At 23.7% G+C, this 14,137-nt stretch overlaps 5 protein-coding genes across 7 annotated transcripts; 2 read left to right on the top strand and 3 right to left on the bottom strand.

Annotated features, from left to right (window-relative positions):
* Positions 1-61: 61 nt before the first annotated feature.
* Positions 62-2,272, bottom strand: LOC122853283 (G protein pathway suppressor 2). The gene is given in 9 exon segments (XM_044153646.1): positions 62-91; positions 93-245; positions 615-739; positions 816-971; positions 1,190-1,243; positions 1,378-1,492; positions 1,556-1,706; positions 1,805-2,018; positions 2,086-2,272. Coding segments are annotated over 9 exon segments (1,176 nt in total). The 5' UTR covers positions 2,264-2,272.
* Positions 2,273-2,500: 228 nt separating this feature from the next.
* LOC122853280 lies at positions 2,501-4,019 on the top strand. Of its 2 annotated transcripts, none has more exons than XM_044153644.1 (4): positions 2,501-3,002; positions 3,192-3,448; positions 3,548-3,722; positions 3,790-4,019. In XM_044153644.1, the coding sequence occupies exons 1-4, from the start codon at positions 2,939-2,941 to the stop codon at positions 4,017-4,019; spliced, it is 726 nt and encodes a 241-aa protein (XP_044009579.1). In that variant the 5' UTR covers positions 2,501-2,938. The 2 variants fall into 2 exon arrangements, with proteins under 2 accessions (XP_044009579.1, XP_044009578.1); XM_044153643.1 differs by having other exon boundaries at positions 2,564-3,002; positions 3,542-3,722.
* Positions 3,745-7,196, bottom strand: LOC122853279. 2 transcript variants are annotated; one of them, XM_044153641.1, is made up of 2 exons: positions 6,799-7,196; positions 3,745-6,737 (listed from the first exon to the last, which is right to left on the bottom strand). In XM_044153641.1, the coding sequence occupies exon 2, from the start codon at positions 6,692-6,694 to the stop codon at positions 4,427-4,429; it is 2,268 nt and encodes a 755-aa protein (XP_044009576.1). In that variant the 5' UTR covers positions 6,695-6,737; positions 6,799-7,196; the 3' UTR covers positions 3,745-4,426. The 2 variants fall into 2 exon arrangements, with proteins under 2 accessions (XP_044009576.1, XP_044009577.1); XM_044153642.1 differs by having other exon boundaries at positions 4,427-6,737; positions 6,839-7,196.
* Positions 7,197-7,368: 172 nt separating this feature from the next.
* LOC122851111 lies at positions 7,369-9,527 on the top strand. The gene is made up of 5 exons (XM_044150159.1): positions 7,369-7,483; positions 7,577-7,718; positions 7,810-8,252; positions 8,359-9,188; positions 9,506-9,527. The coding sequence occupies exons 1-5, from the start codon at positions 7,430-7,432 to the stop codon at positions 9,525-9,527; spliced, it is 1,491 nt and encodes a 496-aa protein (XP_044006094.1). The 5' UTR covers positions 7,369-7,429.
* LOC122853277 (protein cueball) lies at positions 9,417-14,102 on the bottom strand. The gene is made up of 5 exons (XM_044153639.1): positions 13,947-14,102; positions 12,165-13,170; positions 11,775-12,092; positions 11,420-11,696; positions 9,417-11,354 (listed from the first exon to the last, which is right to left on the bottom strand). Exons 1-5 carry the CDS (start codon positions 14,023-14,025, stop codon positions 11,256-11,258), a joined length of 1,779 nt encoding a protein of 592 aa, XP_044009574.1. The 5' UTR covers positions 14,026-14,102; the 3' UTR covers positions 9,417-11,255.
* Between the last annotated feature and the right edge of the window lie 35 nt (positions 14,103-14,137).

Raw genomic sequence — 14,137 nt, 5'->3', positions numbered from 1 at the left:
TTATAACATTATGATAATATACGAATTAATATGAATTATTATAATTTTTAGTTAAGTCATTTTAAATTTCTCGTTGTAATATCCGATATAAGAATTCCGGGTTGTGTATAAACTAGCCTTCCTGGCATTGCAGCACGATTTTGATTATAAGCTCCAGATGGTAGTGGTGGTGGTGGATAAGACATTGTTTGAGCTTGTGGTGGTCTTACTGGATAACCAGATGTTATACTACCACTTTTAGCACCCTATAATTAAATTTACAAAAATTATTAATACAACTAAAAAAATATTTAAATAATCTAAAGCAAAAAAAGAGAATATTAATCTGATTATTCATTAGTCGTTACATTAATTTCTAATTAAATTTATTAATTTTTTTTTAACTAAAAATGTGAATTCCAATTATTATAGAAAAAATATTCGACTACTAAAAATGTTAATAAATAATTTGCCAATAATTTTATAAAAATTACAATTTCTACAAAGAAAAAAAATTATATTCTCAATTTTTTATAGTAAAAAATAGCTGCTAGAAATTTCCGCCAATTTTTATCAATAATTATATAAAAAAAAAAAAAAATAATTATAGTTAATTTAATAGAATAATTAAATACCTGTGGAGGTTGTTGAATAGGTATTGCTCCTCCATGAACAGCAATATGACTACCAGGACGTAAATAATATTTATCTTCAACATAAGCATTTTTATGATCTAACGGATGGTGACTCGTAACATATGCTAAAATATAAACAATAATAATTAAAGCAATTTAAATAAAATAATAGTTAATAATAAGTAAAAAAAAAAATATTACCTTGTTGATGTGTTGGTATTGTTGGTCGGCTATTTGCAAGATAAATTGCTTTACCATGATCCTGTTCTCTTGAATGTGATGTAACAGCCGAATAACTGTATTGCATTTGATTACTCGGTGTTGAATAAAATGTTGATGGTGGATATTGATTGTTTTCTAAAAAAATACATAAAAAAAAAAATATGATTAACATTAATGGGCAATTTTTTTCAACTAAATTAAGCTCTCTTTGAGTAAAAATTTGGGTAAATGTGAGATGGCAGATGCATTTTATTCAAAATGGTAAAAAGCAAGCCAACTTTTATATATTTTTTTTTAGTTAATATGAAAAAATGAATGATTTAGTTGTTTTTTACAATCTTAATATCACTCACTATTCCAGAGAACGGCTCGTGAATCGCCAGATCTTCTGGCAGCTTCCTCTGATTCTGGAAAAATACAACCGTCACCCCTCAGTTCCCTGTATTCATCTTCTGGTTGTGTTAGTAAATTTAATAATTTCTCCATGTGTTTTAATATTTAAAAATAAATTAATTTTAATAATAAATAAATGAATACTTACTTGATAATGGTGGATTATAATTTGGAATTGAAGGCGGTGGCTTGTAACCATACACAGCATGATAAGGTGAAGCAATTGGTGGAGGTGATGGACTGTGTGTTCGTTTTATTGGACCCTGTTAAATATAATTACAATTATTAATTGTAATTAATTATTTATAAATTTATTGACAACTTACATTTACTGTAGGTAAAATATTATGAGTTGGTGCAACTGTTGGAACTTTGTACAATGGACTTCTTGTTGGTAATGGTAAAAATAATTGTGAATGAGTACTTGGTCCACTAGCTGAATAACCACCAACTACTGTCATTGCTTCTGTGCATACACTGATAATTAAATAATTTTTTTTCATTAGTTTTAACATTGTTTAGAGGCATTTAGACAACTTGATAATATTTTAATAATTAATAAATTTAATGTAAACCTTGATTCTTTAGTTAAACGTCTTCTATTATCATCTTCATTTAAAACTTTTTTTAATTGTAAAAATAATTGATGTTTTTCACTTTTTAATTGTGATAATTCTGCTTCTAAATTTGATATTTGATCTCTTGTTTCACCAAGTGTCATAACATCTTGTTTTTGTTGTCTTTCACGTTCTTTACGTCGACGTTCTTCTTCAGCATCAGCTTCTTGTTCTTAAAATTTTAATTAAAAAGTTTATAATATTAATTTTTTAATAATATTATTATTTTATTTTTTTACCTTGTCTTTTACGTTGACGTTCATTAGTGATGTGAATTTTTAATGCTTGCCACATTTGTTCACTCCTTTGAGGAGCTTCTACTGTAACTGCTGGCATTATTAAAAATTTTTTTTTTTTTTCAGTCTTAATTTTTATAGATAAAAATAATAACAAAAGTTTATAAATATAAATAAACATATAATAATAAATTGTTTTTTTAAAACTGTCAAATTTTTTGAGATTAATGCTGATCTTTATTTTTTCTCTCTAGACTTTAGTTTTGTTACTAGATTAAGGTGTTACTAGTTTCTTTAAATTAAAATTATCATTGGTTATTTCTATCTTGATTATTTTTTATATCAACCAATCAAAAGACACAAATAAAATAACTGTAAATATTGTTTACAAATAATCCCATCCAGAGGACGTGCAAGTTGCAACAAAAAAAATTAATTAAACATTAATTATTCTTTATTTATAAATAAAATAACAAACTCAACAATTAAAAAAATTATCTTTTTATTTTAATAGTTGGCTTTAGCAATTTTTTCATTTAATTTTTTACTAATTAAATTGATTTTTAAAAAGTTCCAATGATCGTTAAGGTGAGTGTCCACACTCCACTAAAATATGTGTAGAAAAAAAAATGGCTGAAATCAGCTGAAATAATAATAAAAAAAGTGGGAAAACATACGTCCATCAATCATCATAAACAACAGTAAACAATTATATTTACTATCAACATTTCTCTTAATTTTTAATGATTAATATTTTAATAATAAGCAACAATTATAAATAAAATTTAATCGACAATTATTGACACTGTAAATTAAAATTTCGTTAATTAAATTTCGTATTCACAAGTTAATCAATATGTCCAGTATATTTAATTTATTTGGATCAGTTACTCCAAAAAACCAACAACAAATAAAAATTGGTAAGTTTGTTTATTAAACAATTGATTAAAATATTAATAACAATTTGTTGTTGAAATTTTTACGCCAGTTTCTATTAACCTAGTATTTGTTCATCGACATTTTATATTGTCAAACAACAACAATGTAAAACAATGACAATAACTATTAAGCATTGTTGAATGATTAAAATAAAAATATATATTTTCTAGATTCATTTCGAGACTCAACAAAAAGCATTGGTAATAAAATTCATGAAAATTTATCAAACAGTAAATTACAAGCAAGCAATGTTGTAGTTAAAAAACAAAAAGGACTGTCTATTCGTAGTAAAGTTGATCCAAATGTTTGTACAACAAATACCAACAATGTTCCCAGTAAAAATAATCAGTTAACAAAACCAGTGTTTAAAAAAGCTGAAGAATCATTACAACAAATTGCACCAATAAAAAAGAAAACATTGTCAAAGGTAGAATTTTAAATTTCGATAATTAAAAATTGATTTAATTTATTATTTTACAAACAACTTGGTTAATTTATAAATTGATATTTATTAATACAGCATCAGGTACCAATTGGTGAACAATTTGTAAGTCCAGCACCACGTTCAAAATCACCACATGAAAATACATCATCAAGTATAAATTTTACATTTAAAAAGCCAATTACTCCAACAAAACTTGGCTATCCAGAACCAGAGTATCTTATTGGGCTAAAAAATTGGACAGAAGAACAAAGATTTTGTAAGTAAAATTAAGATAATTATTTTGTATTTGGAATTTTTTGATTTATATTATTTATTATTTACAGATCGACCAAGTTATGATGACATAATACAAGAATCAATGTTTAGCAAGTGTCAAGATAAACCAATTGTACCACTTGATGATGATGATGATGATTATGAATTTATTCCAAAAGCTATATCAACATCTGATTTATCATATCCAACTTATGATTTATTTGAAAATGAAAAATTTAAATTGACTAATGACATTGGTGATATTGAACCACCTAAAATGCCTTCAGTCTCTGACTAAAAATTTTTATGATTAAAAAAATAATCAATCATTGATATGATAATAAATAAATTGGATTATAATCCAATATTTATTTTATTATTAACTGTGATACATGATTTTTTTTTTTTCTTTAAAATTTGTATTTACATAATTTATATTTTGTCATTAATGACAAATTATTTTTTATTTATTTATTTATTATTTTCACGAGTGATTAATTAATCTAGTATTTAAATAAAACATAATTATCTCAACATTATTTATCTATGTAATTTAAATTATAAAATTAAAACAATTTCATTTAATTTTTTATATAAAAAAAAAAAAACTTAATTTCTAATATAATGTAAAATTTTTTTAAACTCAAAGTTAATAATTTTACATAAATTTAAAATAAAGAAAATAAAACTTCTTAATTTTGTTTATTAATTTTTATTTTTACAAGTAGCTAAAAATTCAGATGTTCCAGCATCAAAAATTCGTAATAAAAAATCTAAATTAATTTTATCTGTTTTACTTGAATCAACTAAAAATTGTAGCATTTTAATAATATTATTTTTTCCAAATATTATTGTTAAATTATTTGATAATTTATCCAATAATTCATTTATAATTTTTTCATCAATATTATTATTACTATTATTTAAAAATATATTATCAATATTATTTTGTAGAGTATTAAATAAATTATGAATTTTTAAATTGATATTTTTTTCACAATAATTACCAAATAATAATTTAAACCATCTAACAACAGCTTCTTGTCTAAATGTACTTGTACTACCACTTCCAGCAAGAATTTCACATATGATATCAATGGCAATACAAGTCATCATAAGATTTTCATTAATTTCATCAACTTCATCATCATATTGATGATCATTTTTTGTCTCCCACCATTCGGTAAATAATTGTGATATATTTGTTTCTTCAATTGCTTCAACAGCTTCATAACAATAATCAGTTCTTTCATTCATAAGTTGTTCAAGTTCATCAATGATTTTTGATCCTTGATCATCTTCAACAAAATTCCAATTAACATCAGCAAGTGGTATTAATGTTGGCAATGGTATATCTTCATCATTCATTTCAAAAACAGGTACAACTGTTTTAAGTGTATTAAATACACCAGTTACTGTTTTTGCTAATATTCCATCAAATCTTGCTCCAACTACATCAGCTTTTTTTTCAACTGATATACTTGGCTTTAAAAAATGACGTAATTGTAATGATGAATCACCTAAATGTATACATAATGTACGTAAATACATTTCCATTTCAGCACGTCCACCATCAGGTAAATTAATTTCAGGTATTGTTTTATTTTTTATTTGATCTAATATATTTGAATGTAGCTTAACAAAATCTGAATAATTTTTTTTAACAATTGTTGTTGTTTTTTCAAATGTACATTCACCATTTTGTTCAATATCATCAAATTGAATACAATATAAAATTTGTTGTGAACCATCAATTGCTGTATAAATCTCTGTTTTTGTAATTGCTAAATTTAAAAATTGTGAACGTTCACAAAATTCATATGTTAATTCTTCATTTTGTATTGGACTAGTATCTGTTGTTGCTTTTTCATGTAATAAATTTCGTAATCTTTCAATTGTCGTTGCAAAATCAGTTGGTTCTTCATAAATTGGTGAATGTTTATCATCAATATCATCAACTGAATCAGCCCAAAGACCAGTTTTTGTCTCATTTGTTGAATTAATCACATCACCATCAAAACTAGATGATTGATCAACCTCTGTTGAATTTAATTCACTAGTTTTATCATCACAGCTAATTTTTGCTGATAAATCAATTGATAAATCTATTGGTGTTGGTGTTTTTTCTATTGTTACATCAGTGGTAATTATTCCACTAGCTAAAACTGATTGATCAGAAGGTTTTAAAATATTAGATACTTGATTTATAATTTTTTCTGGTTTACTAATTTCTATCATCATCGTCAATAGTTGTTTGGACAATACAGATATTAAAAATTGACCTGGTAATGAGCTCAATAAATCACGTGGTAAAATTTCACGAGCAACAAGAGTTACTGAACGATGCAAACTATATTCTAATGATGATGAATTTTTAACACCTGTATGTGAATATTTATATGCATCATTTAAATTTTTAGCTGTACCTTTTTCAATTCTACGTAATGAACGACGAAATTCTTTTAAATGTACCAATAATATATCAGCTATTTTTTTAATTAAACATGTACCATTTATCTTAGATATTTCATCAACTAATTTTTGAATTATTTCCTTTAATATTTTTCTTGATTCATTTGTAAATGTTTCATCATCTGTTATCATATCATACCAATTTTTAATAAAATTTTTTTCTATGTAATCAACAAATTTATCAATCTGGGATGCTGTTAATATATTTTTATGAATTTTATTATTTTTTATTTTCCATGAATTATCAATATTTTGGGAATTTAATTTTTTTATTAACCATTCTTTGTATGGTTTGAGATAAATTGAGTTTGTTGGTTTAATTGTTGATTTTAAAATATAACAACAAAGCCAAGTTGATGTTGTGATGACAATGAATGACCAAATAAGTGAAAATGTTATAAAATCAAGATAATTTTCAATGATTAAACACAGTGTTGTACATCCAATACTTGAAATAAGTAAAATTTTGTTTATCCAACTTATTGGAGTTATTTGATACATCTTTGTATCATTTATTTTTTTGGATTAATTATAATTTTATCATCTGAAATAATTTATTTTGTTAATATCATCAAGTATCATTAATGAAATTTTATATTTTGTACCTTGAAGTCCCTTGAAGTGTCTTGAAGAGACTTGAAGTACCTTGAAGTTGAACAACCGGTGTTTGACAATAATCAATTGATCATGTATTCGAAACAAGTGACTCAAAGACACTGTGTGATTTACTCAACCCTTAATGTAAATTAATACCATATCTAGATTACTATAAATATATTTTCCTACAAGTCAATTTGTTATTGATCCCACTTTGTGTACTAACAACAGATGTCAAATTAAAAACAATTTAGGTTATTCATTTATAAACATTGTTCATCAAAAATACATGTTTATATTATTTTTAAAAAAAAAAATAATAATAACACAAAGAATTGGATAATTAATTTGTTATTGAATTTTTGATAGTTTTTTATTTTTCGAAATAAATATATTATTGTTGTTGTTTATAGGTATAGTTTATATGGTAATGGCGGTGCGCCTTTAACGCGCAAGTTTTATATTTTTATCTATAGTTACGAAATACGAATCTGCGATCACGTTATTCCATCATTTCCATGTGGGTTTTCTTTTTTTTTTTTTTTTTTTTTCATACATAACCTGATATATCCATTATCCTGCACAAATCACAATATCCTGTATTATCCAATATCCATATCAATTAATATCAAACTAAATATGATTAGATCAATACATTTATTTAGAAATAAAAAAATCAAAGGATCAGTTGAGGTAAATCAAAGTTATTATAATTATATAATATTTTATTATTCTAGTTGTAATACATTCAAATTTATCATTTGTTTTTTAAATATATATTCTTAGAATTTACTTAAAATGAGTACCAATAGAATATCTATTGAGAAAGTCCAACAAACCTCTGATGTTGGTGCCAAGGATCAACTAGCAAAAAGAGCAAAAAGCACCATCCTGTTGCCAATACCAGATAAGATAAGAATAGAAGAAGGTATATTATCATTAAAATAAAAGTTTTTTTTTTTTAAATATCAATATATTTTTATTATTAATTTATAAATTTGATACGTTTTATTTTATAGTTTGTGTCCAAGGGAAAGAGGCAAATGCCCTAGATTGGTGTGACATTACAAAATTTAAATGTGAATCATCAATTGAAAGTTCTTATGATGACCATTTGTTGACACAATCAGACTATGAAAAAATATTATTGAGATACGGTAATTCTATAAAGGAATTGTCTCTCTCAGATAATTGTGATTCAAGTATTATGCCATTTATTGGTGATCATTGTAAAAATTTAACAAGTCTTGAATGTGAATTTAACGTTGATTCATTAAATAATAATGCTAATCACTTTGTACAAGCATTTACACAGTTGAATAAATTAAAATGCATTAAAATAAAAGTGACAGATAAATACAGTCGAAAAACAATGAATCTATTTGAAATAATAAATAGTCTTCCAGAAGAAATTAATGAAATTCATATACTTGCTGAATATTGGTTCGGGCCAGTTTTTTGGGTGAGTTGTTATTTAATACCAACTAGTTGTTTATCACCTGCAGTGACAAACAATACTATTAATCAAATAAACACAAATTATATGAATAAATTTCTATTATTTTCAGACTTTTGAAAAATTTAAAAATCTTCAAAAACTAAATTTACCTGGCATTTGTTTAGACAAGCTAATTCTTCAAGAAATAGCAGAAATAACAACACTTGTTCATCTTAACATTGAATTATCTTATAAACACATAGGGTTTCCTCTATTTAATAAACTCGTTAATTTGGAATATATTAAAACATGGATTAGAAGTGAATTTGAGGATCAAATAGATATGGAGAGAGTACTCTCTACAAAAGTACTCAACACTATTTTTGATAAATGCAAAAATCTAAAACATCTTGATATTCCATGTCAGCATTATGATTTTGCTGAAATTCCTTTGCGTAAATGGAAAAACTTTGAAAATTTAGAATATCTAACTTTACGTTGTGATGAAATTCCGGTTGGCTTAGCAAATACAATTGTTAAATATTGCAAGAATTTAAAACACTTGTGGATCACACAAGAGTACCATTTCATAAGTGCAAAGGTTGTAAAAAAATTAACAAAGTTGGAAAATCTTGAAAGTTTAGTGATAGATCGTAAACGCTTTGAACTCAGTGAGAAATCAATAATTATAATTGCAAACAATTGTAAAAAACTTAAACGTTTAGAATTTAGATATAATGGCTATATAATACCAACAGGTGTTGATGATGACCTTTCTTCTCCATCTGTTTTAAAGGAGTTATCAAAATTACAATATCTTGAACATCTAAACTTTGAAGGATTAAACAATGTTGACGATAGTACAATTATTGCTATCGCTAATAATTGTAAAAACCTAAAAAGTTTAAATATCCAATATTGCCATGATATTACAGAAACAGCTCTTGATGCTTTAGAAAAGTTGAAAAATTTAAATAATTTGAAAGTTTAAATACTTAAATTATTGAATTAAATTATTGAAATAATTAATAGAATTTCTAATGTTTTCATATTATTTTCTAATTTTTTTACATAAAAAAATTGACGCAATGATTGAATTAAAAAAAAAAAAAAGATTTAAATTATTTACTTATAGTGTATTCAATTGAATTTATTCATAAGAAAAATTTAAAAGTCAATATGACAGTCATTTTTATTTATTTGAAAAACATTTTGAATATATACAAATATATTTCACATAAACTAAATTTCAAATACTAACTAAAATTTATCATTAGGAAATTACCCCTTTCGCCATAAATTCACTATTACATTATTACAAGTGCGTGGAAAACGGGTATTTTCCAAGAAAAAAAAAAAAACAAATATAAATTTTTTTTTGTCTTTAATCTTCTATTACAGTTCATCAAAAGAAAAAAAAAAATCTTTTATTCATATTATTTATTTGAATTAAGTCATTAGGTATTCTAAAACCTCTCCACTGAAAAAAAAAAAAAAATTATTCATAAATATTTAAACCTATTGTCAACAGAAATTAAGATTTCTCTAGAAGAAAAATAAAAAAAAAAAAAAAAAAAGTCGTACGTATTACTTTATAAAGCATACGTCAATAATTATCTATTTTTTTTTTTTTTTTCAAAAGCAAATATAAGTAGAATAATTTTACGCATGTATACATTTTAAATTTTTTAATTTTATTATGATAAATAATAAAAAATCTATCAAGCTATTTATTGAGCAATGTTAATTGCCATCTAGGCACAAACATCAGCGTGTATACATCAGTTGCAATTTCAAGATACAATCATATTTAAAATAAAAATATTTAATTTATATCTGATTGTTTGATTGTATCAATCGAAATTTTGGACATTTAAATTAACAAGTGACTATGTGTTGCTAAATATTTTCTAACAAAAAATTTCTAATAAATCAAAGTCTAAAGATCATCAAGTCAAATACATTCATGCCTAGATTTCATTAAGTTTTATTTTATTTATAACACAATCTGGCAGTTTTTTAAATTTATTTTTTCATCTACAAAATGATTTACTATAAAGTACGAACTGTTAACATATGAAGTCTTTGGTTACCTATTACTGTATTTATCAGATGATATGTCACAAAGGCAAACAATTTTAACTCAAGATTGATAAATCATGCTACGAGATAATTTATTATGTTATTGGCTTTTGTTTGTTTAATATAAAAATGATTTAAATAAAAAAAAAAAATATTGTAATATGATTTTAAAAATGAGTCAGCTTATTAAATTACTGCTGATATTTTTGTAGCTTGAAATTTATTTATAATGCAACGTTATAAGTATCGTTGTTGTTGTATTTTTCAATGACGTTGTCATAGTCGATGAATAAATTATTTCAATGAGAAATATAATACGATAATAAACGATCTCATAGCATGATTATTTTGATGATAAAAATAACAAAATAAACAATCTTGTATCTACAGTAATGTGTTTTCACTGGAGAAAACTATTTTAAAAAATAATAATTAAACTAAATAGCTGCAATTGTAATTAAACCAATTGGAATTAATGTCGATTACCATATAAAATAGTTATTCTATTCTTTGGAATTTATACGTGTAAAAATTCGTATCACCGACAATTATTTACATTTTTTTAATTTACTCTTTGAGCTTATGAAACATTTTTACATTTATTTTCTCTTGACAAACAAAAATTTTATTTATTTATATAAATCGTGCAAAAATTAATTTATGTATTTAATTATTATGAAAAATTTAATTTTATATAAAAATGGAATTATAAATCATTTTTTAATTTTTGTTTGTCGAAAAAAAATTAATATAAAATTCAAAGAGTAAATATGGATAAACTTTTGCATTACGAAATTTCTTTTTTTATAATGACAAACTCAACAATAATACTTGTGTTTTTTTTTTTTGCTTGTTCATGTTTGAGTTGGCAATATTTGTGTAGATATTTAGGCCACTAATAAGCTATGAACAATATTTTATGTCAATTATTCATTGACAATTATACTAGCATGAATTATTACCATCCATTGAATCTAAAAGTGAATGTTTTTCTTCTTTTTTACTTTTTTTTGTATCGCTTCTTGTTTGTGGTTCAAAGCAAGGCTGTAAATAAAATAACATAAATTATAATTTACGAAATACATTAATTATAAAATAAAACAACTTACAGTTTCACAAATGTTCATGTTACAACAATTTTCAATCATAATTTCACACTGATCACGTGGTAACTCTGGTCTTGTTGTCAATGGTGTTATGCCATTTTTACTAACAATAAAACGTTTTTTAATACGTGGACGTTGACGTAATTTATTAATAAATAATCCAAGTGTGATAATTAATATTGATAAAGCTCCAATAATCACAGATAATATTGTAATTAAATTATTGTTCCAAAATTCATAAGTACAATGTGAAATTTCCTCGTCATTAATCTTTGGACACCTTGATAAATCAAATACAATAATATTATTATTTATTAAATAAACATTTTAAATTAATTTTTAGGTTTAATTTAATTACCTGCAAGGAGTGTTGATAGCATCACTTGTATTATTTATATTATTCGTATCATTTGCACAATAATTTTGACAATTATCATGAATTTTAATTTCACAACGTGTTCCATTTGAATCAGTACAATCACAAAATGGCTCACCATTTTTTACACTACATTTACCATCATTTAAACAATATCCAGTACAAATATTTTGTTGACATCTTGGACCAGTAAACATTGGTGGACAATTACATTGTGGCTTATTTTTTCCAGTGATAATACATTCACCTTGAAAACAATAATTCCAACAAACTGATATTTCACAATGATCACCAATAAATCTAAAATAAAATAAATGTAAATAAACAATTTCAAGATTTAATAATTAATAAATTTTTAATATTAAAATTTACCCATTTTTGCATAAACAAATTTTACTATTTTCCATAAATTTTCCTTCATTTAAACAAACACCTGAATTTTCATTATTATTTTTATCTTCAGCACTTGTTACTAATCCTTCAATTTGATTTGTATTATTTATTTTTTTTATCACATTAGATTTATCATTTAATTCATCACGTAATTGACAATTTAATGAATGAATATTATCTCTTGTAAGTAGACTAATTGGATTACCATCATCAATATTTAAATCATAAAATGTTTTCCATTGTATAAGTTTATCATCAATTTGTGTATTTTTTTTAATTCTCCATATTGCTGAGTATGTCCAATCAGTCCAATAAATATAATCAAAATCTAATGATATACTAACTGGTTGATGATTTCTACCACTGAATATAATTTTTCTATTTTTTCCATCTAAATCACTTGATTCAATTTTATAATGTATACCTTCTTCATCATCAGCCCAATAAATTTTACCATCAGTTTGATCAATTGTCAATGCTGATGGATCATAAAGATTTGTTTTAATAATCATTTTAATATTACTACCATCATAATTACAACTTGATATACTTGGATTTAATTTATCACTACTTGACCAATAAAATTTTCTACTACATGTATCAATTGCCAATCCACGTAAATTTGTATTTGGTAATTTAATTATTTCAATTGGTTCAAGTGTTGTACTATCAATTTTCATGATTGATCGTTCAATTGAATCCATATAAATTATATTTTTACTAGTATAATCCCAATATAATCCTACAATATGATTATCTTGATTTTTAGCTTTTAATAATCTATTCCAATTTATGTCTTTTGTATTTAAATTTTTATAAAATATTGAGGTATTATTATTTTTTTTATCACCAAGATACATTGTACGTGTAACATCATCATATGCTATTGCTGTTAATTCATTTGCATCATGATTTATCACACGTCCAGTCATACTGGCATTATTTGATAAAAATATAATTTCTTTACCAACTGTAACAGCAATATCTGTAAATTAAAAATTATATATTTGTTTAATTTAAAATTATATATTTAATTTAAAAATAACCACAATTTTATCAATCGAAAATACTTGTTACACAATTTTTTCAGTTGACATATATATTTTATTTATTTAGAGACTTGTTATTCAACTAATCAGCTTGAAATTTTTCCTTATTTAATTGCAATATTATAAACAATAATAAATTATTTAAATAATAAAATTATTAAGTCATAAAATTGTTTATATTTATTATTAAAAACATTATTATTTTTTTATAAAAACTGACTTTCTACAATCGAAGGTTTTTTTTTTTTTCTATATAATTTATAATAAATAAATGTTGAAAACAGGATATCAATAATAGATAAATAAATATTTAAATTACCTTGAAAATAAAATAGGAAATTTTTTTTTTTTTTTTAGCATGTGCTCTTGAGCTGTTTTTAGCGGTCACTCCATTACGTAAAAGTATGTCATGTTAAAAAAAAATTAAAATACGACAAAATAAATAATAATATTGTCAAAAAAAAATGATAAGATAATTAATAATAATCTTATCATTCATAAAAAATTATGATAAATATTATTAATGAATTAAAAATAAAGATATAGATTTTTTTTTTTGTGTTTTGTTATCAAATACATGTGAGTTTGTGGCGTACGTGACTAGTAACGTTTTATCAATGGCTCATGATAAATTAAAAATTATTACTTATAATGTTATCTGACAAGTGATAAAAATATGTTATATTAATAGTTAATATGTGATTATAATTACCCCATGATCTTGCATTAATACTTGTGATATAATTCACAATAATAAATATTATAATCCAACGAATTTTACACTTGATCATGACTCAGATCAGCCGCTGGAACATTTAAGAAATTACGATAGATGCGCACGCGTCTGTTTCGTGCTGCCGACTGACTGAAATTTATTTTTTATTTTTATTTTGATTAGTAAGA

This window comes from Aphidius gifuensis, linkage group LG3 (genome assembly GCF_014905175.1).
Source record: "Aphidius gifuensis isolate YNYX2018 linkage group LG3, ASM1490517v1, whole genome shotgun sequence".
Lineage (NCBI taxonomy): Eukaryota > Metazoa > Arthropoda > Insecta > Hymenoptera > Braconidae > Aphidius > Aphidius gifuensis.
This window is presented reverse-complemented; position numbering and strand designations above follow the sequence as displayed.

Coding starts and splice junctions, on each gene's coding strand:
- LOC122853279 (XM_044153641.1), bottom strand. CDS start 6,694: ATGTATCAAATAACTCCAATAAGTTGGATAAACAAAATTTTACTTATT.
- LOC122853277 (XM_044153639.1), bottom strand. CDS start 14,025: ATGATCAAGTGTAAAATTCGTTGGATTATAATATTTATTATTGTGAAT. Junction 13,171..13,946: donor TATTAATGCAAGATCATGGG/GTAATTATAATC, acceptor TTTAATTTACAG/ATATTGCTGTTACAGTTGGT. Junction 12,093..12,164: donor ATTTGTTTATGCAAAAATGG/GTAAATTTTAAT, acceptor ATTTTATTTTAG/ATTTATTGGTGATCATTGTG.
- LOC122851111 (XM_044150159.1), top strand. CDS start 7,430: ATGATTAGATCAATACATTTATTTAGAAATAAAAAAATCAAAGGATCA. Junction 7,484..7,576: donor AAATCAAAGGATCAGTTGAG/GTAAATCAAAGT, acceptor ATATATTCTTAG/AATTTACTTAAAATGAGTAC. Junction 8,253..8,358: donor GGTTCGGGCCAGTTTTTTGG/GTGAGTTGTTAT, acceptor TATTATTTTCAG/ACTTTTGAAAAATTTAAAAA.
- LOC122853280 (XM_044153643.1), top strand. CDS start 2,939: ATGTCCAGTATATTTAATTTATTTGGATCAGTTACTCCAAAAAACCAA. Junction 3,003..3,191: donor CCAACAACAAATAAAAATTG/GTAAGTTTGTTT, acceptor TATATTTTCTAG/ATTCATTTCGAGACTCAACA. Junction 3,723..3,789: donor GACAGAAGAACAAAGATTTT/GTAAGTAAAATT, acceptor TATTATTTACAG/ATCGACCAAGTTATGATGAC.